Source organism: Peromyscus leucopus, chromosome 4 (assembly GCF_004664715.2).
Source record: "Peromyscus leucopus breed LL Stock chromosome 4, UCI_PerLeu_2.1, whole genome shotgun sequence".
Taxonomy (NCBI): domain Eukaryota; kingdom Metazoa; phylum Chordata; class Mammalia; order Rodentia; family Cricetidae; genus Peromyscus; species Peromyscus leucopus.
Window position 1 is genome coordinate 147,033,665 of NC_051066.1, and position 24,459 is coordinate 147,058,123.

The following is a 24,459-nucleotide window of genomic DNA, read 5'->3' on the forward strand; positions in this document are numbered from 1 at the left end:
TGTGGAGTTTGGTCCTGGCTCCTCCCAGCCCAGTCCCCAGTGTGGGGCCCCAGGACTTTTCATTCTTAGCCACCCCAGCCCCAAGACCACATTCACCACGTGCTGCAAGATACCAGTCACCAGCTGCTTTATTGAACACCAGATTTTCAGCCTTAGAAGGAAGGTTTCCAATTCATACCCACGATTGGCAAGGCCCCTGGGCCCTGGCCAGAACACCCGATCAGAGGACAGACCTGGCCACTCCACGGTCTGGAAGGAATGAAGGTAAGTGTCACAGAGTTGTGAAGACTCCATCCACAGGCTGAGGCTCAGAAGTGGCCTTGCCATCTTCAGGGAACCTGCCCTGCTGGTCAAGCCAGAGAGACAGAAGGTCAGACCACTCAAAACACATAAGGCATTGGGGAAAATACAGAATTCCAGGCCCAGAGAATGACTTCCTTCCACAGACAGCAAGACGGGCTGCAAGGAAGGGAATGTGTGGCTTTCTAAGGCCATATGAAGGGACTCCTGGAGCTAGAACTGGGCCAGCTCCTTGTTCGGGTCACACCCCAGGCCTCCCTGATGGTTAGGAGTCTTCAGAAAGCCTGTCAGATGGTAGCTGCTCAGGAATGGGCTCCCTGACAGTTGGCTGCCTGACAACTGTGCCCAGAAAACAGGCAGTCCTCAGTCTCAGCGCTGTCTCCTGCTCCCCCAAGGACTTCTGCCACAAGCCACACAAAGTTAGGGACAGGGTGGGGTTGTTACTGCACCCCTGCAGAGGTGTACCCCTCCCCCAAGGACTTCTGCCACAAGCCACACAGAAAGTTAGGGACAGGGTGGGGTTGTTACTGCGCCCCTGCAGAGGTGTACCCCTCCCCCAAGGACTTCTGCTGTGAGACATACATAAGGTAGAGGGGGACAGGGTGGGAGTGGCGGGCCCTGCAGAGGTGTACCTTCAGCCTGTGGCGGCCATTGGTATTCTCTGTAGAGTCGTTCCAGAAGCTCCTTCTTCTCTTCCTCGGGGAGGAAGCACGACTTGGCTGCATTGATGTTCTAGAAGGGGAGACATGGAGTTGAAGAGCAAGGAAGGGCAGTGGCCTCGTGGACCAGGGCAAGGGGCTTGCATTAGGCCACAGGACAGCATGAGCCGTGGCCAGGACCACAGGCCCCCATACTCAGTGCGGATGTGGGGAGGTCGGATGTGGGCAGAGGCCCTTGCAGGGATTCACTCAGGACATCAGAGCCCAAGACCAAGGTCTCAGCCGAGGAGCAGCCTAAATGGCAACAAAATTTCCACAGCCAGACACCTTTCTGGGGAGAGGCATCAACCAGAGCAAAGGCTAAGCCACCTGGTCCCTCAGCTGGGATGCCAGTGCCAAGGCAGCTCTGTGAAGGCTTTTGGTGCTCGGCTCGGCTTGGCATGTCAGGCAAACCGACTGTGGGTCTCCAGAGGTTCCAGGCAGTCCTCACACAGACACCTGGGCCAGTGTCAGGGCCGCAGCTCACACCTACTCACCAGTCGCTTGAACTCCTCCTCAGTGAAGCCCATGTCCCGTTTGGTCATCTGGTAGTCAGTGTCCAGGGTGGACTTGAAGATGAGCGGGTCGTCCGTGTTGAGTGAGTAGTTGGCCTTGTCTTTCTTGAAGCTGGGGGAGGAGCCGGCAGGAGAAAAGATCTCTTTACTCCGAGAACCATCGTTGCCCAACTTCCCCCTTCGACCTTTACACAACCGTGGACAACATGAAGGGTTGTGTTCTGGTACCGAGGAGGACACTAGAAAACCCAGGAGCTGATCTAAAGCCACCCTGCCAGGCCTGAAGCAAAGGCTTCCAGAAGCATGGCCTGAGGTGACAGCCAGGGAGAAGGGCCATTTGGAGAGCCCGGAAAGCAGCCGCCGCCCAACTGTCTTCCTTCTAGGCTTCCCCCTCTCAGTACTGGAGCATGTCTGGCACCCTGCCTTCCTCTCCCGGGCAGTCCTCGGTTCCTCATACGGCTCTTCAGCACGCCACATAAACTTCCTGGCACAACCCTGCCCACCATCTCACTGAGCTTGACTGTGTTACCTCCAACCTTATTTGCTCAGATAGCAGTATTCAACATCCTTTTTTGTTGTTGTTTTTTTGTTTATTATTTATTTCATTTCATTCATTCATTCATTCATCTATTATGTATACAGTGTCCTTCCAGCATTCATTCATTCATTCGTTCATTCATTCATTCATTCATTTAATTATTATGTATACAGTGTCCTGCCAGCATGTATGCCTGGATGCCAGAAGAGGGCGCTAGATCCCATTATAGATGGTTGTGAGCCACCATGTGGTTGCTGGAAATTGAACTCAGGACCTCTGGAAGAGCAGTCAGTGCTCTCGATCTCTGAGCCATCTCTCTACCACTTCTAAATTTTATTTGTTTATGGTGTGGATGCCATGGTGTATGTGTGGAGGCCAAGGGACACTGTGGTGGTTGGTTTTCTGCCTCTACCATGAAGGTTACTGGGTTGCCATGCTTTGTGGCGGGCCCCTTTACACACTGAGCCATCTCTCCAGTCCCAGAACTTGACACTTGACTCTTCTTCAAGCACCAATCTTGGATTTCTCTGACACCATACTTTTTAAAGCATTATTTAAAATTTTGGTTTTTGTTTTCTGTTTGTATGTATGCCCATGTTTGTGGATGCACAGGGCTAGAGGAAGGCGTTGGCTGTCTTCCTCATTCTCCATCTTAGTCCTTTGGGTCAGGGTCTCTCGTGGAACCTGAAGTTCACTATTTTGAGGCCAGCAAGTTCCAGCAATCCTCCTGTCTCCACTCCCCTCCCTAGCACTGAGGTCACAGGTGTGCATGGCCATGCCTGGCTTTTTATGTGGGTGCTAGGAATCTGAACCATGGTCCTCATGCCGCACGGCAGACACTCTTACCCACTGAGTTGTCTGCCTAGCCCCTGGCACCACGCTTTTGACTTTCCTCCTGTTTCTACCTGTCCCTTAATGTCACTGTTGTGGGTTCTCTCCCTGGTCCTCTTGATCCACCACCTCCCACAGGCTTTGTTCTTCAACCTTTGTATTTGCGTAGATGACTTGAACCTTTAGCCAGTGTGCTATAGACCCATGTGTCTCCTAGACCTATCACTGGTGTCTCACGGGCACCGTGCACCCATGTGCCAAGGAAGCCCAAGAGCCTCGTCATCAGAGCACACTCCTTCCATCTGTGTGAGCTTGGCTGGCAGAGCAGTGGCAGCCCAAGTTTTGCCATCTGTATCCTGCCTTAGGAGAAGACAGCTTTGTCCTCATGAGCCCTGGGAAGGACCTGGTCACAACCCCGGAAGGCTGTGTTCTTAGTTGCTGATGGGAGCCAGGTAGTATGGGAGAGATGCTCTGGCTGATGGGAGCCAGGTAGTATGGGAGAGATGCTCTGGGGAAAAGCTTCAAGCTGGCATTCAGGGATGCTCAACAGCACCAAGAGTAGCAAGCACCCAGACAGATGAGACTCCTCTTCCCACAGCCCAGGAGACAGTGGGGTGACAAGAATGTAGAAGCTTCCCTTAGGCAGGGCGTTCTGCCGTGGCTGATGAACTATGGGACCCCAGCGCTATTAGTCAGGTCTGTACATCTGAGCTTCACATTCCTCATTTGTTGGACAAGGACATAAATGCCTGCTTCCCAACCAGTCAACGTGACTTCATTACTAAGAACCAAGATGACCAGGTACCCATTCCTGCACTCCCTCCCCTTCCTTTCCAGAAGAAAACCAAATGGGTCCCAGGAACCAGATCTCACCGGACAACTGCATGCTCCGTTTTGGGATCCCAGGCGCCTGTGAGATAGCTGGACCAGGGGCAGACCTGCAAGGGGCAGGTGTGTGGCTGACATAGTGGGCCCCAGACCATACCCGAGGGGCAGAGCCACCTGCTGTGGCACCATTCTTGCCTGCTTTGCCAAGACCTCCTTGCTTCAGGACCCATGAAACCGCCAGCATCTGGCCCCTCCCACTCAGCCTGCCTATCCTTCCACCTCTGTCCTAAAGGCATGGGGTAGCCAGAGGCAGCGCCCAGCCTCAGACCCTCACCTCAAAGTGCATGTTTTCTTGTAGTAGCCTCTTGTAGAGGGCCTCGTCCTCCAGTGTGTGGTAGCCATGTCCTACCCTGTCTGTCTTGAGTACGTCCACAGCCTGTGGAGAGGCAGAGAGGAGCTGAGTCTGGGAGCAGGATCAGAATCAGGAAGAGGAGGCCCAGGGTCCCTGGTTCCTTACCTCTCGCACGACTTCAGCAGAGCCCACCTCCCCAGCATGGACGGTACGGTGAATGCCACTCTTCACAGCCCCCTGGAAGGGGAAGAGACAGGTTGGGGGTAGCTTTCTAGGGTAGGTCCCTAGAAAGCACTTGCCACACTTGGGGGGTCTAAGTTTTAGCAGGTGTGACTGTCCTCAGAGTCAGGCTAGGCTACTTCCCTAAGTACATGGTGTAGCCTGGTTTCCCAAGTCATGAATAGAGTGGTAACTAGCCTTTACCCTGCAGCCCCTGTGCACTGAACCTGTTTGAAGGGTTTAAACGCATTGTCTAATATTCTAAAGCAAACTAAGACTATTTTCGGGTGGAGCTTAAGAAAGTCAAGTTACACAAGAACCAAGAAACGAGGCCCAGAGAAGAAGCAGTTCTGTCCAAAGTCACACAGGACATCACAGGCACGTGCAGGCTCAAACACAGCTCTCCCAACTCCATGCAGGGGCTTTTGTTGTTGCCCGGTTCTGAATCCCTAACCCCAACCAAGACACACTTGGGGACTCAGGAGGCCCCAAGCTCACCACCCAAGCTCCCCAAGACCATCTCTCCCCTTCTCGGGCCCACCTCATAGGCTTCCACGTGGCCTGGGAAGAGGCTACTTCCTTTGATGGTCTCATCGCCAGCCAGGTCGATGGCCACCACGGTCTTCTGATGGTACTTCTTACACAGTTCCAGCACCTCAGGGGACCAGCCTGGGAGAGAGCAATGGTGCATCATCAGACAGTTGGGGGTAGGGCTGCCCAGCTGCCCTGCCGACTGTTCTAACCCCTCATCCGAGTCCAGGGAAAACCGAAGTTCCAGTGTCTTGTCTTCAGATCCTGACTGCTGTGTCTCCCCCACCCAAGCCTCACAGTCCCCTTTCCCAGGGGAACACCACCACCACTGGACATGACAAGGGTCCGCCGAGACAAAGGCTGGGCTCAGTAGGCCATGAGCAGGCCGTTCCCTCAGTCCTTATCAACACCCATGGCAGACTTGCCCCCACTCAGAAAATGGGAAAACAGAGCCTAATATTAGCCCATCATATAATTCACAGGAGTATTAGTTCATTGCTAATGAGTCATGCACTTTTATATTAAGAGCCCCATCAAGTTATTATAGTGTGGGCCTATGAGATGGCTCAGTGAGGAAAGCCATAATCCTGATGACCTGAGTTTGACCCTCAGGGGCATCTTGGGTAGAGAAGAGGCATGTAGGCCGTGCCCTATCGTAGCAAGCCCTGTAACTTCACCTCAGCCCTTGGCTTTGGTTCCCACTAATGCTTAGGGTGGGGTATGGAGTGTGACCATCCCAGGACAAGGTGTAAAAGCTCAAGAGGGGTGATGTGACTTGCCCAAGGTCACAGAATGGGCCCTGCAGGTTGAAGCTTGAGCCCTGGATGTTTGAGCAATGTTGGTAACGGGAGGAATCCCAGATACCTCAGAAATCAGACCTATGTAAGAGGTCTTAGGTAGGCCCGGGCCAAACCACAGAGCCCTGTGGTCTTGGATGTTTCCTTATTGTTTAGTTTCCTTTGGCTTCCTGTCAGTCACATGGCTGTCAGGACCTAGATTTCCTGATAAGGAGACTCACCAGAGCCACCAAGAGTTCACTGGTGTCCTTAGAAAGCTCAGACACACGGGGTAGGGGATGCTGGGATAGAATAGGCACAGCCCTGTGGCTAGGCCAGGCAGCCAGCAGGGTACAATGGTACTCACTGGGTTGGTGGCGCATACAGCATAGTATGGATCGGACCTTGACTCCGAATGCTTGCTCTCCCTCCTGCAGGCCCTGGTTCACAAGATCCACAACCTCATCAGGGGTGAGGTCCCCTCTGTGTGGGGAGAGGAGAAGGAAGGACTTCAGGCCAAGGGAAGGCCGTGGGCAGCCACGGAACTGGAGCAGGGAGGAGCAGCCTTGCCCCTGAATTATGTCTTCCAAGGAGACACGTGGACTCTTGTGTAGGGGGCTACTTCCTTAGAGCTACGTGGGCACTGCCAGATTCCAGTGTGAGGACGCCAGACAGCCCTCCCTATTTCTAGATGGAGAGGGGGCTAAATTTAGGCCTGTTGAACTTCCACTTTCTCCATGTATCAGAATCATGGCTCAGAGGGAGGGAGCAAGGGGGCCTTCAAGATGCAAGGGGTCCGGACCAGAAGACGGGGATGGTCCAGACTCACTCATTGAGCAAAGCCTCTAGAAGTCACTGGCTAAGCCAGGCAGAGGCATGGGCAGCTAGGAAAGCACTTCACGTAGGGCTGAGGCATAACCACAGGCGGAGGGATAGGGATCATGCCTCTTCCGGCTGAGTTGAGTCCCTGAGTCCAAGGACCAGGCCAAGGCCAAGACTCTCAGCACTCCATCCACCCTTCTCGGGCTGGGCAGTGCAGCCCACTCTCGGCACAGCCCCTCCGGTTCTGTCACTCACTCAGTCTGGTTCCAGGGGATTGGGTCCACTTTGGAGTTGGCCAGCAGATGTGGGCTATAGCGCACTTCCACATACACCACACCCTCCTTGGCCTTCATCTCCACAAACTCATAGGCGATCCTTTTGATGGCCTCCCTGCAGCCCCTGGGAAGGGAAAAACACGGGTTGGCAACAACCTTCTTCCACTCCTTGGGAGCTCCAGCAGCAAACGAGGTGCCTGCAACCCTTCTTAGATCCAACCTCTTTCCAGCTCACAAGCCCTCCCTGTCTGGGCACCTGCAGAGAAGATCTGAGCCACCTGGCCGGTCCTAGCATCTGTACTTCTGACCTACAAACTCATTCTGACCCCATCACCCTTGAGTGACTGAATTGCCTCTAACGGGCATGTCTTCGTGTTTATCCTGAACCTCATTCTCCATGTAGCAGCAAGAATGATTAAAAATGGAAACCAGGAGGGCTAGTGAGATGGCTCAGCAGGAAAAGGTGCTTGCTATCAAGCCTGAAGACCTGGGCTTGATTGCCAGGAGCCACAGGGTGGAAGCAGGGCACAGACTCCTGCAAGTTGTCCTCTGATTCCACCCCCTAAAGAAGAATCTAGAAAGAAAAGTAAACCAGTATGGTGATATTTTATTCGTATTAAAATATTATTTGTATGTTAATAAATAAAGTTGCCCGGGGGTCAGCGCTATTAGCAAGCCATAGGAAAGCAGGGCAGTGGTGGCATATGCTTGTAATCCCACCACTTGGTAGGCAGAGCTAAGTAAGTCTCTGTGTGTTCAGGGATACAGCCAGTATTGGATACACATGCCTTTAATCTCAATACCAACCATAGAAGACCTGGAGGTCTATACTGACAGGCCGTGACGAGGTGGTCATGTGGTTGGGTTTACAACCAATGAGAAGGCAGAACAGAAACACTATAAAAAGACAGACATACAGGAAGTAGCTCTGGTTCGGAGAGGTAGGACCACCGCAGGAGGAAGGGTAAGGTTTTAGCTCTTAGCTCTGACCTCTTGGCTTTCTTCTTTGCATTGGTTCTGTGTTTCTTATTTAGTAAGACGGTTGGTTACAGCTACATTCCAGGGCTTAGGGGTTTGGCTCAATGACAGAACATGTGTCTAGCATCCCTATGGCTTCTAACTGTGTAGAAAGATCTGACTCCACACCAGCCCCAATGGCAGTCACCAGATTCCCTAACGTCTTGTGCCTCACATTCTTCCTCTGGCCACAGACCATCAAGCTTGTCCCTCCCACCTCAGGACTTGGGTCAGTCTCATCGCTTGCCCCAGCATGCTGCACTCTGCCAGGCCTCCTCAGACCACTTTCTCTCTGGGTATCCTTTCTCCGAGCCCTGATCACCACTTGACATTAGCTACCACATGGTTCTTTGAAGTTCCATTTCCCATCTACCCTTGACTCCCATGAGGCCAAGATCCCTTCCTCTCTCTTGTCACAGCTGTGACACTTCATCCAAGGAAAGGGTCTAGGGCACGGAGGCCAAATATTTGTTGAATAATGGATATAAGGCTGGCAGGGATGATAAAGGGGCACAGATATGTGAATCCAGAGGGACTCTGGCATGGGCAAATGATATTCAGTCATGGACTTATATAGTCTGTGTGATCCTGGGCTAGCCAGTTGCCCTCTCTGATACCTATATCAAAGGACTATTGTAAGGACAAATGGCCAAAACATCAGAAACCTCACTTAGGCCAGCACTTGGATGGAGGCAGACAAATGCTACACTTGATCTCAGCCAAAAGGCTGAGAAGTGATCTGTCAGATGTTGAAAGTGTTTTAGTTGCTGCTGAGGAGTGTGGGCCACACGAGCAAGTCAGAAAGTGACCTGTGAGAGCCTCTGTGAGCACTGATCAAATGCTGATGGACTGTCCTAGTTAGGACTTGCCCCAGAGCAGGGAGAGCAGGCAAAGGAAGCAAGTGCCCCACTGGCCCTTGGTGAGAAGAAGGGGCCCAACTCTGGGGAATTGGGTCACCCCCAGGAGGAGGTTCAATGGACGAGGGGGGAGCTGGGTCTCAGCTCTGCCGTGGGAGGGGCTTGCTCTCTGCCTTTCCCAGCCCCAGACCCCCACGGGTACTGAGCCTGCATACTAGACCCAGACCCTTAGTGCACAGTGAACTCCAGGAGCTGGGATCCCCGCTTTTTGGTCACCTTCTGACAGGAGAGCCAGGTAAAGGGAAAACACACAATCCACCAGACAGGAACACTATTGATGCAGATAAAGCCGGGAGGCAATGTGGTATGCCACAACATGGTCAGCAAGGCTTCCCTGAGAAGGGACACAGGAGATATGTGCAGAAGGCAAACCATGGGCTTTTAGGGAACAGCATTCCAGGCAGAGGGAAGAAGGGCAGATTACCTGAGGGTATATTAGTACCCAAGGGGAGAATAGGAGCAGAGTCTGTAAAAAGCAAGGGTTCAAAGTTGTAGGACATGTGCACCTGGCATGTGGGTTTTGGCGTTGGCTCTGAGCGACACAGAGAGAAGTTGGTAAATTTGGGTCAGAAGGCTGGCTTAGGTTTTGAGAGTCTGAGTCCTGTCTCTGACACTCTTTAGCGACAATTCCTGGGCCTTTTCAAAGACTAGTAATGTTCCTCATTCAACCAGTGACTCAGGACATCAAAGAAAGACCCAACTCCACCTTCATTTCCCACTCTGGTGCCTGACCTGGCCCTGCCTCCAAAACTCCAGACCGGGGCATGGGGGACCTGATTCAGGCCCCACCCTGCTCTGCACCCATGTCTTTTCTTGACCTAGGCCAAGGGCTCTTTCTCTGAGATCTGTGATGGTGGCATGGGTCTCGGGATATCATGTGTTAAGGGGCAGTGAGTTCTGAACAAGACATCTCATAGCCTGACCACCACAGGGCTTCAGCAGAGCCTCCTCTGCCTCTGGGTGGGATAAGAGATCAGGGGTCCAAAGGCATGGGAGAGATTGGCTCAGGTGCACACCATGGTGAAAAGCAGGGCCGGAGGTTTGGAGTGCCTTCCACAGCAGCCCAGTCTGGCCTTGGTTACAGGGACGGGTGCTGCCCTGCGCCACAAGGATTGGGAACAACTCACGCGATAGCAGGCATGTAGTAATCAAACTTGGCCAGGAATCCTGGGAGCGAAAGGGGCTTGTCCATGCCGATGATGTTGTTCAGCCCCTCCACTGTATCTGCTGGGAGGGCGATGCCTCTCTTTCTAAAAATAAAACTGAGGGTGAGGGGCTGCAGCCAGGACTCACTGGCTGCTCTTGCAGAAGATCTTGGGTTGCTTCAGAGACCCACATGAAGGCTCAAGACCGTCTACAACTCCAGTTCCAAGAGATCTGCTGCCTTTCAGCCTCCTTGGCAGGCATCAGGCCTACATGTGTTACACATACATACTTGCAGGCAAAACAGACGCATAAAATGAATTTTTAAACCTACATTTAAAAACAAAACAAAAACAAATGCAAACAAAACATGGGATGTCAGAGCAGGATCCAGCCAGGCCTCCCAGGGCAGTAAGCTCCAGTAAGAAGCAAGGGGATCCTTCCATCTAGCTTGTCCTCTGGTACAGATGAGGAAACTGAGCTCCAAGGCCTAGAGAACAGAGTAGAGGCCTTCCAAGACTTGTAGCCAGAAGCCACAACACATCACCCGTTTCCCATCCAAGTACTCACCAGGCCCAGCCCTGCTTGGCTTCCGAGATTAAATGCATTCAGGGTGGTAGAGCCAGAGAAAAGTCCATACATCTCAAGGGACTAACAGGGAGGCTCGTGCTGGGGTGAGTACCATGGCAAGCCCATGCCTTCCTCATCAGGTCCAGGGGCAAGGCAGAGACGTCTGGACATATGCCCAGACAGAAGCTCTCAGACACAGTAGCTACTGTGCAGCATTGTAATTCCCAGGACAGGAGCTGGGATCAGGACCTCTCCCTCTGCCCTCCTATCTGGCAAGTCATAGCAGCCTGCCCCGCCCAGAACAGGTCTGCTGTGCTGGCCACTCAGCTCAGGACTCTGTCCCATCCCTGCTCCAACACCTTCGCCTTGGAGCCTTCTTCCTACACCAGGAGCTCTGCCTCCCCGTGGACTGCAGGAAGCTGGTGGGAACTTGGTGTGTCTTCCTCCTTCTGCTGTCTCCACCCACTGTGACTCAGCTCCAGGTCGCAGTGTTCCTCGGGGCCTTGGTTTCTGCTATTTTATCATCACTATTGTTATTATTATTGGTGTGTGTGTGTGTGTGTGTGTGTGTGTGTGTGTGTGTGTGTGTGTGTGTCTAAAAGAGAATATTAAGGGGCTCAGACTTCAGCTTCACAGCATGCAGAAGCCCTGGGTTCCATTCCCAGCACAGCAATAAGGTAAAATAAGCCCTAGTCCCTGTAGTTTCCCAGTAAGCAACACCAAGGCCTCCCTGCTCCAGCCTGAGTGTCATGAAACCTCACCAGTCCCAGGTCCCCATTATTTACCGTGGGGATATGGTCCCTGACCCTGCTGTGGTTCTGGCCCATAAGGCAGGTTCTCAGTACCCCCTGTTCCCTCCAGGTTAAGCTTCTCGCTGCTGGCCAGCCTGCCCACATCACCTTCCTGAGGCCATGTACAGCCATGGTGATCCCGGAGAGCCTTCAGAGGGACACACTGCTAACTATTTTCAGAGACAGTGGTCAGACTGCTGCCCTAACGCCCAGAGGCTGCTGAGGCCATGACAGGCACCTGCAGACAGACTGCAGGTAGACAAGAGATGGGGCGGTGGTGGCTCTGAGTAGTGTGATGCTGGGCAATAGAGGGAGGCTGGATCTTCACATGCTTTACAGGAGGCCCACAGGGTGGTGAAGGGGCCTGGCAAGGAGGCAAGAGGCACTATGGAGGGCAGAAATCTGGGAGCTGGAGGAAGAAGAGATGATTGCCAACACAGTCACCGAGACAGAGAAGGGGTCACTGGCGTGGGCACTGTAAGCCAGGGCTTCTCTGCTGCCTGAAGACTCCAGGGCAACCCTCCCGCCCCCCCCCCCCATCCTGAGAGCTCACTGAGGCTAGAAGAATCACACCAGTCCCCCAATATCTACTTCTTGCTCTTTTACCCAAGGATACTTCCTGACCTGGTTAATGAGCCGCCTTTGACCATTTAATAATACCCGACTAGAACCCATCTTAGTGTCCCACCCAAATGACCTCAGCCAGGCCCTGTGGCAATAGCTACCAGCTCCAGCTGAGCAAAGGCCACAGAGATAAGGCCAGACGTGTCCCCACCACTAGAGCCATGGATGTTGAAAGTGACATCTGGGAGTGACCTTTATGGGGTATCCTGATAGGCACTGAGCTGCACAGATTCTACCAGACCCCTGGACTAAAACCCTGCCCTGTGCTCCTGCGGAAGCCTTTGATGCCATGGCTCCGTCTTCCCATCTGTAAAGTGGGGTGATCGAGAGAACTGCCCCCCCGACACCAGGCCATGGGAAGGAATCACTAAGTTAAGTCAGTGTAGCACAGCCGAGGTTGTGTGCTTCTGTCACAAGCTGATGAACAGCCACAGCCCAGGGCAGGAAAAGGCTGCTGCAAGCACCACATGGACGGAAGGGTGCCTAGCAGAACTCTCCCGGGGAACTGGGGGCCATGCTCTAGAGTTGGGCGGCAAATTCCCAAGTGGCACCTGAACACCTGGGGAGGCTATCTCATGGCACACAGGTAGAGTTGAGGCTAGACACTGGAGACAGCGGGGTGGGGGTGGGGTGGGGGGCGGGGGGTGGGGTGGGTGGGAAGCTGAGTCCTCCCAGCATACACAGAGTGCTTAATAGCAAAGGAGTGAAGGATGCTGGTGAGGGAAGGGCTCCCTTTTCCTGACAGCTCAGGAGGTAGGATGCTTGCCTCCCACCTCCAACCTATGGAGGCTGGGGTGGAAAGCACCCAGGACATCACCATCTTCCATCAAGGGCTGCCTTGACTCCCACAAGGGATGCCCAGAGCCCTGGAAATCTCCAGGGGTCCGTGGTTGTTCGTGGACTTACTTGCCATAGTATAAGATGGTTTCCGGCTTGATGGATCCATCCAGGTGGACATGCAGCTCTACCTGCAAGGGGCAGAGAAAGAACATGAGACACCGCAGAGCCTGAGGACCCCTTCGGAAGCCACCTTTTCCTGGACACATAGTCAATATACCTCTTAAACCCTTTACATGATGCTCCTGCCTGATGCTCATGTATGTGTTTGGAGGGGAGGTGGCCAAGTACTTGTGCTATGTGGTTCACAGCTCAGGATACTAAGGTTAAATGTCTTGTCCAAAGTCACATAGAAAGCAATAGAAGCAGGGACCCAACCCTTGCCCTAGCCACAGCTGGGGAGCAGCAGAATCAGCATTCGAACCCCAATCCAGTTCCCAAACCTGTGATCAGAACCGTGAGGCCAACCACAGACCCTGCGGGAGCCAGCCACCACCACACCAGAGCTGCTGCCCTCAGCCACGCCACTCAGCCAACTCGAGTTTAACAGGAAGGGCCGACTGCAGACACCTCAACAATCAGGCTCTGGGGTTTGGGGAGACAGCTCGGTTTATAAAGTACTGCTGCACAAATAAAAGGACTTAAGTCCCGTCGGCACTCACATAAAACGTGTGCTGGTGCACACTTGTAATTCCAGGCCAGGGGAGGTGGAGGTGGGAGGACCCCTGGGGATCCTAGCCATTAGCCTAATGGGTAAGCCCCGCCCCCAGGTCCCCGTGTGAGGAAAAATAAGGTGGGTGGCACTCAAGGACTGACACATGATATTGACCTCTGGCCTCCACATGCAAGCACACGCACGCACGCACGCGCGCACACACACTGAAACACAAGTCAGATTCCTCCTGCACAAGCAGAGGGTGCAGCTCTGTGGTAGAGTACACACTTGGACATGCAAGGCCCTGTGCTCCAAGCCTAGCACTGAAAATATATAAACACCACACTGTGTCACAAAGAGTAGCGTGCTAGTGAAGACCACCTTTGCAGGCAACATATTTGACAACTAAGTCTTTCTAATCCTCTAGAAAGGGTCTTGGTGAGCATCCCTTCCTTATTTGCCCAGTTCCATATATGACACCTTGTACACAAAGCCAAGGCCACGAGCAGGAGCTTTGGAGAGAGTCCATCTGTCTAGACTCCTAGCTCTACCCTTGTATGGCAGATCTCAGCTGTTTGGCCTCTCTGGGCCTAAGCTTTAACTGAACAGCGTGGGATAGTACACTCTTGTACAAAAACCATGACAACGAAGATTTTAGACAGTGACTGTGGAGAAGTGTGGCCCAAAGGAAGCAGTCACTGCCTCTGGGAGGTGGTGTTTCCCACAAGCTGTTAAGAGGTACAAGTGCCAGGAGCCAGTGACTTAAGGGACTTCGCCGTCTCCTTGATCCAGATCACGGAGGAAACTTCCTGGACCAAGGGAGACCCAGAAGTGCTATTTCCCAAGGTGTGGCCATATTTGGAAATTGGTGACCTAGATAAGAAGGTTGGCAGACCTGGCTGGGAGGAGGAACATCTGGGAACTGCTGACCCAAGGGGCAGCCCCAGAAACTCTCACAGAGCCTGCTCCCAGCAGAGGAAACCAGGCCCAGAGCAACAGGGAGCAGGGGTGACAAAATTCTTGTTGGCAAGTCCTTAAAGTGACCAGCACTCCTAAGGTCATCCAGCTGGGAGAAGATAGAGCAGCTTACTCCCAGCTTGGGGTCACACTGGCTGTTGGCTTCCCCATTTGGCTAAGAGTTTCTTTGAGTCTCCAACTGGAACCCTGAAGCTTCTGGCCCATGGAGCTGTGTTGCCTAAAGCAAGTGACTGTACCTCTCGGAGTCTCTACTTTCTTCCTAGGCTGGAGGGGGGTGTTATCCACCCAGAAGCTAGGTAGAGGTGGGAGGGCATCACACACAGTGGGAGCCAGCCTCAGTTCACTCCTTTGCCACCCGGAGCGAGCAAGATACTTCACTGTGCCCTGGGTTCTCACATCGAATGGGGAGAAGAGTATGCCTTTCCCCTAGGTCTTCATGAACCATGTGGATGGTGCATCATGACGCTCTAGGCATATAGAAATAGCTAAAATCCTGCCCTCTATCACTTGTTTGTTTTAAAAAACAGTCTCATATAACCCAGGATAACCTCAAATTCACTCTATAGCCAAGAATGGTCTTCCTGATTCCTTATCTCTCAAATTGTTCTCTGAGATAGGATTTCACTATATAGCCCAAGCTGGCCTGAAAGTCATTATTAGCTCAGGCTGGCCTCAAACCTGAAATCCCCCTGCATTAGCCTGCCAAGTGTTAGGATTACTGGCACGAAGCCACCATACCCAGCACTTAGGAGTTTTCATTTGAGTAAAAATAGTGAAGCCCTGCGTGTTGCTGGGGCTATAGAGACAAGCAAAAGGGACAAAATCTTGTCGTATTCCTTTGGCATGCACAGGCCAGCAAGGGACAAGCTAGGGACCCGTGGATAAATGTATAGTGATAAACCGAGATGGTCCCACAGGAAACCCTCACTGTGAAAGACAGCAACAAACTATCTCAGCTGGGCAGCAAACAGCCTCCCCGCAGACCTGGACCAAGTGCTGAAGGATGCAGAGGAGCTGATGAGAAAGTGAAGGGAGGAGACGGGCAGAAGAACGTTTCAGGTGGCCATAGCAGTATGTGCAAAGGCCCTGTGACAGGGGGAAATGGGGGTGCATGGGAGGAAGGGAGATGCTGAGGTTGGGAACCCTAGGGCAGAACCACCCAGCGGCGAAGGGCCAGAGAGGCCAGCGTAAGATGTGAAGCTGGCTAGAAAGGCAGGCTGAGAGAGGCCGCACAACGCGATTTGGAGGGTGGAGTCTAGGACCAGGCCCTGGCGTAAGCCAGCACTTAGTGCAGGGGAGGCAGAGCCTGGAGAATAGAGGCCAGAGATAGGAGGAAACCGGGGGACATGGCATATAAAGGCTAGTCCACCAGGCTTATCAAGGAAGAGCAGTGACCTCCTGTGGGGGACACACTAGGCCAACCATGGGCCCCCAGAGTTGCCTGCACTTCAAGCCCTAGAACCAGTAACTAAGATCTTAAATGTAACCCCTGGAATCCTCCACAATCTTAGATGGTAACACCTGGAATCATCCCCATCTTAGATGGTAACACCTGGAATCCTCCACAATCTTAGATGGTAACACCTGGAATCATCCCCATCTTAGATGGTAACACCTGGAATCATCCACAATCTTAGATGGTAACACCTGGAATCATCTACAATCTTAATGTTAACACCTGGAATCATCCCCATCTTAGATGTTAACACTTGGAATCATCCACAATCTTAGATGGTAACACCTGGAATCATCTACAATCTTAATGTTAACACCTGGAATCCTCCCCAATCTTGGGAAGGCTTATTCCGGGCTCTCTGGGCAGGCCCTGAATGTACTCTCTTGTCCTAGTAGCAGAGGTAGAGTTTTCACACTCAGGACAAGAAGCGACAATGTGACCACAAAGGCAGAGATTGGATCCATGAGGCCATAAGCCTGGAATGCCTGACACTACCAGAGGCTGGAAAAGCAAAGGGCTGATTCCCTGCACTTTCAGGGTGAGCATGGCCCTGCCGGCACTTTGATTTTAGACTCCTGGCCTCCAGAACTGTAGCGCGTGGGCTGGGGGCAGGGAGATGTCACCGCCTTTGTCTTTTCAGTGCTGGGAATGGAGGCCAGGGGGGGTTGTGGCTTTAAAGACACTTAGCATGTGGTCACCTGTGACAGCTGCCACAGGAATCTCATGCAGCAGGCCCTGCCAGAGGTCAAGGCGAGGAGGACACAATGATGCCCCTGAGTCTAAGAACTCAGGCTGTAGAAACCCTTCAGGACGCTGGGGTAGTGGTGGGAAGTCATTGATGTCTGGGCTTCACCAGTTCTGCCTCAGTCCTCTGGGTAGGTTCAGGCACAGTTGTGTGACTGTGTGCTTCTGTGTTTTGGGGGTGCTGGGGATGGGAGCCAGGGCCTCCAGCAGGCTGGCAAACACTCTATTACTAAGTCACACCCTCAGTCCTGTGGGGTTTTTTTTGGTTTTTTCCCTGAACATAGAGTCAAGGCTGAGAAGATGCCCTAGAGCCCTATACTAGAAGAGGCCTGAGCAAGGGCAGGATCAAGATAGGGAAAAGCTTGACTAAATGGAAGAGAGAAAGTGGAGAAGGTTGTGATTATTCTCCTATGAACCTTCCTTCTGAATGGCTGACAGCCCAGGAGGCGGCAGAGGCTAGATGTGGGTCACAGCAGCTCATGTCTTTTGAGAGGGGAGTGAGTTGGCCACATTTAGACACTAATGCATGATGGGGTAAAGGAGGTCACAGGAAAAGGGGGAGGAGGTTTAGGAGGCAAAATGAAGCCTGGTCTTTGGGAAGGGGGATCAGACAGTGGGTCAGGGCAGGGTCTCTGGGTTCTGTGTCTCCATCAGTGGGCACCAGGGGTCTGCAGGGACACTCTGGGGAAAGCACTTCTGTATCAACACGAGATGCCTCCCCAGCGTGCTCCGCTGCGGTTTAACAGCAACATCTGCCAGGATGTGACGGCCCCACCTGCCCGCCCCCAGGAGACCGTCATGACCAGAAAGGCTCCCCGAAGCTCCAGGCAGATAGCCAATGAGCCAGCTCTAGAAGCGTCCACGCTGTCTTGGACTGCTCCAGCCTGTCCCACTTACCAGAACAAGAGCCCTTCTGAGGTTAGAGGCCCAGGCTACATCACACACAAGCCAGAGCCACAGGTAAAGAAAATCAGACACCAAGGGATACAACCTAGCAGGTCCAGAAGGCCCACCTGAAGAAGGCCAGAGAGAAAGAAGGATCAAGGAGTTAGTGTGTGTTGGAATCAGAAAGCCTGCCGGGAATTGCTCACAGAGATGGGTTTTCAACAGAAATATTTTCGATAGGGGAGGCACCTCTTAAAAGCCTTCTCTAGCTTCCTGGGTGGAGAGCAGGCTGGGAGTAACCTCAACAGAAGACGACACTCATGTGTCCAGATGGGAGCCAGCTACTGCATGGGGTGTGCCTGACTGTACACACAGTAGGTGCGCGGCGAGCAGGAGTCCAACACACACCAGCTCCCGGAGGAGGGTCTCAGAGAACCAGGTGGGGGCAAGGGTAACTCTGGGATCAGCTGTCCACCACGCTCCCACGGAAGCTCCCACAGAAGCAGGCTGGTGGGGAGCAAAAGCATAGACCATCTCCACAGACGGCTCAAAATTTAGACGGGTAACCCACCGAACATTTCAGAAAGCTGCTATTGAGAAGCCAGTCCACCAGCCCAGATGGGCATGGAGGTACAAGTTTGGAGACCGAGGTGGGGCCATGTTCGGGAAAAGGAGCAGCTGGGGTGTCTGTGGAGACTACTGTGTAAGTCACAACCTTGAAGGCAAGGATGCCACACCCATTTTACACAAGAGGAAACTGAGGCTCAGAGAAGTATGTAAAACAGTGGTTCTCAACAGGTGGATTGTGACCCCTAGGGAGGTGAAGTGACCCTTTCACAGGGGTCACATATCAGATATCCTGCATATCAGATATTTACATTATGATCCACAACAGTAGCAAAATTAGTTATGAAGTAGCAACAAAAATGGTTTTATGGTTGGGGGTCACCACAGCATGAGGAACTGTGTTAAAGGGTGGCAGCCTCAGGAAGGTTGAGAACCACTGCGCTAAAGATTCAGGAATCAGTCAGTGAACCCAGGTCTGCCCTTGCTCCTAACTACTGTCCTGCTGGCCTCACCAAAGACAGGACGAACTGTGGCTGTCCTTGGACCCTTCATCTCATTTTCTCTCGACCACGAGGCAAGGTTCATATTAGATCTAGTTGCTGCTGCATCAATGGACTTGTGAAGTAAAGCTCAGTAAGGCCCTCCCTAGGGGGCACAGACTGACTTGAGAGCCAAGTCAGGGCCCAGGTCCTTCTGCCTCTAAGCGCAGGTCTTGTTCGTGGCCACAGCGCCATCCTGACCCCGGTGCCCAGGCTCCGTCCAGCCTCCTGACTCTCTGGAGGAGTTGCATGCCTCTCTCTGTAAGACTGGCTCATAGTTGGCCATTATCTGTGAGAATGGCAGGAAGCCCTCCCAGGGCTGCTGGGGACAGGAAGCAGCTTAGTGACACACAGATAATTACTGTGTACCAGGAACTCAGGAAGCACCAAGAGATGTCAGCCACATAGGTGAGGTCCAGAGAGGTGCATCCAGGTCACAAGACATGCTGGAGACAGTGGACAGAACCAGGACAAGGATCTAAATCTTGGACTCCTTGGCCAGATGCTTTCATATCTGATTCAGGACCATAGAGGGTGGGCAGGGCTGGCCCCAGTACACAATGTGTCTCCAGGCCTCCACACACAACCCTGTTCTCTTTTTTTCCTTCCTTTCCTCTCTGATATTTTTAAATTTTTTTTTTTAATTTTTTTTGAGATAGAGTCTTTTTACATAGCTCTGGTTGTCCTGGAACTCACTCTGTAGACCAGGCTGGCCTCAAACTCAGAGATCCACTCTTCTCTGCCTCCCAAGCTCTGGGATCAAAGGTGTGTGTCACCACAGCTGCCCCTGCTCTGTTTTCACTCCACTTTCGCTGCTTCGGGAGCTGGGACCTGTCTGTGTCACTCTCCTGGGTCTTAGGTACCTAGTATAGCACCTGTACAGCAAAGGTTGAATGTCATTGATCCCACCCCCTCCCCAGTCTTAATGGCAGCAATGGCAGATCTGGTAGAGAATCCAGGCAGGCAGAGCAGCCAGGTCCTGGCCTTGAGCACCATGGCCAGTCCCCAGAGGAGCCACAGGTGCCCACTGCCAGCCCTAGCCCCTTCCTCCTACCTCATCCTGGCCATGGCTTGGGTGGAGCAGGGGTCAAGGGTCAGCAGCTCATGCCCTACCACCTCTCTGCTGACTTTTAGGATGAAATCAATCAACAAGGTAGGCTTGGGGCAATGAACTGTCTCAGCCCTGCTTCCTTCAGGAAGCCCTCCAAGCTCAGCCCAGGCCTTTCTGTGGTCCTATAGCTTCAAGGTACAGACCGGAAGGAGCCAAGCAGCCCTTCTGTGTTTCCTGCAGCCTTGGGGCTCAGTGGAGCTCTCCAGTGCTATTCACAAGCCACCCCAGAACTTCCCCAGCCAGCAGAAGCATCTCTAACTGAGGGAAATCTTATGACTCAACCATCTAGGAATGCGGCCCATTTGCCCCCACTTTATAGGTGGTAAGACTGAGGCTCAGAGAGGAGCTTGCCTTAGGCCACAACAGTATTACAAACAAATCAACACCATAGCCAGGAAGTTGCCTGAGCGTAAAGCCAGAAGCTTTTATGTTCCTTGCATGCAAGGCAAGGTGCTAGGCAGAGGAGAGGGAAAATGTGACCAGGATGATCAGCAACAATGGTGATACTGGTCCCTATAGACGGGAGCTATCAGTGGCATGCCCACACAAAGCAGGCCACACTTGGTGTCCCTGAGATGGGTACAGGTATAATTCCCATTGAACGGGAAAACTAAGCACAGTGAAGTTACTTAACTCTAGTAATTAAATGGGAGAGCAGAACTCAGCACAGGCTTGGCCTTAGCTCCCAGAGCGCTATCTAACCCTACAGCCACTCTGAGGCACGGCTCACCCATACCCCTAACCCTATGATACATATAGCATTCAACCTCATTTTGGGGTCCCCTTGTCTAAGGCTATCCCACACAGTGCTGCCTTCCCCAACCCCAAGGGGTACCACCACAGGACTCTCTCAAGACACCTGGGCAGGTGAACAGTCCTCTCCCAGTTGCAGGGCAGCCTTCCAGGATATGGAATCGGGCATCAGGCTGGCCTCCCTGCCTCCCTGCCTCCGTGACCACAGACCCCTTCCTCTTTCTGGTCCCTCATTCTGCTGTCAAACAAAGGCTTCCAGGAAACCAAATCTCCATCTGTCCCCTCCCCAACAACTGTCACACAAATCTAAAGGGGCGAGACGCTCTCTTCCCAGGGGTAGTTTCATTTTAACAGGTGGCTCTGGTAACGGAGACACCAAGAACCCAGAGAAGTGCACCTGCTCAAGATAAGCAATGAGGGCGGCCCAGAGTCCAGGAAGTGCCCATTGCAACCCCGGAAGGAAGCACACACTTTAGAGCCGGGCACTACAGCAGAAGCCACGGCGGTGTGGGTTTTCCCCGAGGCAAAGGAGGCTGAGAAGCAGGGGTTCTACCCTGGTCTGTCTGAAGGCCAAGGCCGAGGCTCTGATGCTAGGTCCTTGCTCTGTAACATCCCCACATGCCGCTTCTCTTGCCCCACAAAAGGAAAAAGACTAATTAGCAAAGCAGTCACTAGCACCTACTTCAGCCTTAGGCTGCTCCGGCTTGCAGCCCAGCTCTGCCGCTCTCTGGCCGAGCTACTTTTGCAAGCTCCTTTGCGTCTCTGAGTCAGTTTCCTCCTATGTAAATGAAGACAACAAGACCTATCCCGGAAGGCTGTTGTGAATGAAACATGACATAATCCACACAAAGCAGCTAGAACCACACTCGGCAAGAGAGCAAAGGGGCTCTGGGATCATGCTACCTATGAACTTCCACAGGAGGAAAGGCTGGCTTAGAAACGGAGCCTTCCCAACCCGGGCCACCTCCCTCCAAGTCTAAGATGTGAGATGTGCAGATGGAGCAGCTTTGAGCCAGCTCCTTCTCCTCTCTAGTCCTCGGACAACTCCACTTGCAGATGGGATGCTGACAGCCACCTGCTTGGTCATTCAGGATTCTGTGAATGAAGCTGCTAAAGGTTCCGGTACTCACGGCTACTCCACTCCAAAGATCCTCAGCTCGAATCACAGCCAGAGGACCAAGGTCAGGATGGACCTTTAACAAAGTGGCAGCTGGAGCATGGGATTTTTGTAACCCTGCTTCAAGTAGGCACAGAGTGATAAGGGTCACTGGCGCGCGCGCGCTCGCGCGCGCGCGCACACACACACACGCACACGCACACGCACACGCACACACACACCCCTCTTCACGCCCAGCAATTCTTAGGAAGCAAGCACTCAATCAAAGCAGGAAGCAGGTGCTCCTCCAGGCCACTTGCTGGACCAGGGGTGTTATATGGCTTGGGGGCAAGACAATAGGATCTCAGCCCCGCCCAAACCTCCTCAGTCACAGCCTGCAGTTAAAGTTAAGCCAGGTTACTACTATGTCTTGAAGGCAGGGCTGAGCAGCTGGCTCAGTGAGTAAAGAGCTTTCAACACAAGGGTGTGGATCCGAGTTCAAACCCACAGAGCCCACATGAAAGCCAGGACTGGTAACTCACATCTGCAATACCCATGACTCCTCTTGTGAAATGTGAGGCAGAGACAAGAGAATCCCTGGAAACTCACGGGGCAGCTAACCTGGTGTTCCAGAGGTGAACGACAAAGAGATCCTATCTCAAAGGTGCTGGAGGGTGAAAACCGACACCCAAGGTTGGTCTCTGACCTCCTCCCGTAGGCCTGCACACACACATACATATATACAAAACAAAACAAAAAGCCCTGGAAGGTGTCGTGGGCTTGGCTCCCCTTGAAGTTGTCCAAGTCCCAGGTCTTGGGAAACCAAAGAACCTAGCAAAGGCCTCTGGCTCAGATGAGATGCCCTCTCATCCCCAAGGCTTTTGCAGAGCTCACCTAGGAGAGACAGGGGCATGGAATGTCTGGCTTTTAGGTGTTGTTTTCTTATCCCAAACATCCCTGGAACTAAAAAAAATTCTCCTGTCTCAGCCTTCCAAATACCAAGAATTACAGGTGTACACACCATGGTGCCTGGCTTAGGAGATGGGATTTTTGAAGCCAGCCCTCAATGTGGGCTCTTCTCCCAGCTTGGCTACATCCTAGCCAAGCTCTGGGCACATCTTTCCCCATCTGTACATGGAGATGGCACTGGCTACCTCGTAAGGTCATTGCCAGGATGGACTGGCCGTGTGCCGTTATGCTGGGTGGGCTGGGCCCTCAGTAAACTTCAGCTGGTGACACTCAGCCGCGCAGGCTGGCCAGACTCTGATCACAGCGGCTCCTCCCCATTTCTGCCAGCTACAGCGGCATTCCTCCCCCACCATGACATGAGACGTGTCACCCCTCAGGCGTAGCCGCCAACACGCCGCTACCTTCCTGCTCCAGCATTGCCTCGTAACATAGACACTGCTGCTAGGAGACCTAGTAACGAAGTCCTTTTCTCCAGACGAGGAGTCTGAGGCCAAGGAGGAAATGACCTGCCACCATGAACCAGGTGACAATACCAGGGATCGCAATGTATTGGTACTCCCCACAGAGCTGTCACAAAAGGGTAGGTGCTACCGAAGTGTGACCGGTCATTCATCTTTAGCTTCCATCCCTCCCATCAGGAGAGGCGGTTCCCCTGACCAAGGGCGGAGAGAATTCAGACCATCGAGAGGAAAAGAAAGGCTTTCGTCGGCAAGGGACATTAACTGCGGTGAGGGGCACCAGACAAGATGTGCAGGGGGCGTCAGTTGGGCAAGAAGACTTGCCCTACCCTTCTGGCCTCTAGCTTCTGACAGGAGGGGCAGAGTGAGTTCTCTATGGTAAAAGCAGGCCCACCTGCCCTTCCTCCAGACACACGTATGTTGCACACATACACGCTGGATTCTTACCCACGCCTTTGCCATGTCCGCCGTCACCACTCAACATCTGTTTCTTGGACAGTCCGAGGCTGACTGTCTCCGATTCCTCCCCCTGATTTCTCAGTCCTACACTCTGTTGACCCATTCAATCTGCCTGGCCGACTGCTGGGTCTAGTGCCTCGCTGGACAGAATCTGTAAAGGTTGCAAACCTGGCCTTAAGGACCTGGACTCTCTCCAACTCTCATTGTTTCCAAGAAGCCACAGCTTGTGGGCAGAGACAAGGGGTTCTCCATTGGGGTCAAGGGCCATGACCTGACCCCAGACAAACCCACTGTGGCCAAAGGCCCAGGGTGCATAAGAATTCCTCCCCAGCGCCCTGCTGTCTCGATCCCCTTTCTGGCTTGGATCACAGATTTTTCCCACGAGTGCATCCACAAACCTAAGTTACCTGGTGCCAACAAAGCAATCATAACACTGAAGTATAAAGCCATTCGCCAAACATTTAACAGCGAGAGACCCTGGGCCCCATTCTAGTGATATTCAGACATCAGGACCCCGCCCAGGCTCACACAGCTACACAGCCCCACCCACTGGGCGCCCATTTGGTAGACAGCGAGGCTGAGACCCAAAGTGGACGCGGCGTGGGCAGCAGCCGAACCCGAAGGCCAGCTAGAGGCACCTCCAGGTTCTGGACTCTCCCTGCCACATCGTCCCTCACTCGACATCCTGGAAGCAAGTCCAGGCCTGGGCCGAGGGGAGAAGCCAGCAGGAGTCCTCCTATGCATCTAGGATGAAGACTCCCAGGGTTGGGCCCGGCTAAGCCCTGGGGCAAACCCGGGGGCAGAAGCCGGGCAACAGAGCCCCTCCGCGCTCACTTTGGGCTTGTTGAAAGCGGGCGTCTGGGCCATGGTGCCGAGTGTGCACCCCGACGCTGATCCCTCTGCTGAAGCTCTTTGGGTCGGCGCTGGCTCGGTGGCGGGGTCGCGTCCCGAGGGCTCTCAGAGAAGGCAGAGCGCCGCGCTCTTTTTTACCGGGCTGCCCTGGTCGGTCCTGCCCACTCCCCGCCCACTCCCCGCCCACAGCGGAGACGCCGCCTGCCAGGGCTCGGGGCCCGCCCTTGGCCGGCCTGCAGCCCTGGCGCCCATTTCCCGGAGTGCTGGACCCAGAGACCTTCCCGGCGGCTACACTCTGGAAAACAGCCAGGTGAGCCCCCAGAAGGCGTGACCCCAGTGTCCCCCGCCAAACC

General features: G+C 53.3%; 1 protein-coding gene across 2 annotated transcripts; it reads right to left on the bottom strand.

Moving 5' to 3' along the window:
- Positions 1–103: 103 nt before the first annotated feature.
- Positions 104–24,277, bottom strand: Ada (adenosine deaminase). 2 transcript variants are annotated; one of them, XM_028868425.2, is made up of 12 exons: positions 24,089–24,277; positions 12,654–12,715; positions 9,747–9,869; positions 6,666–6,809; positions 5,956–6,071; positions 4,823–4,950; positions 4,228–4,299; positions 4,045–4,146; positions 3,756–3,820; positions 1,496–1,625; positions 933–1,032; positions 104–343 (listed from the first exon to the last, which is right to left on the bottom strand). In XM_028868425.2, the coding sequence occupies exons 1-12, from the start codon at positions 24,119–24,121 to the stop codon at positions 330–332; spliced, it is 1,089 nt and encodes a 362-aa protein (XP_028724258.1). In that variant the 5' UTR covers positions 24,122–24,277; the 3' UTR covers positions 104–329. The 2 variants fall into 2 exon arrangements, with proteins under 2 accessions (XP_028724258.1, XP_028724257.1); XM_028868424.2 differs by having other exon boundaries at positions 104–346.
- Between the last annotated feature and the right edge of the window lie 182 nt (positions 24,278–24,459).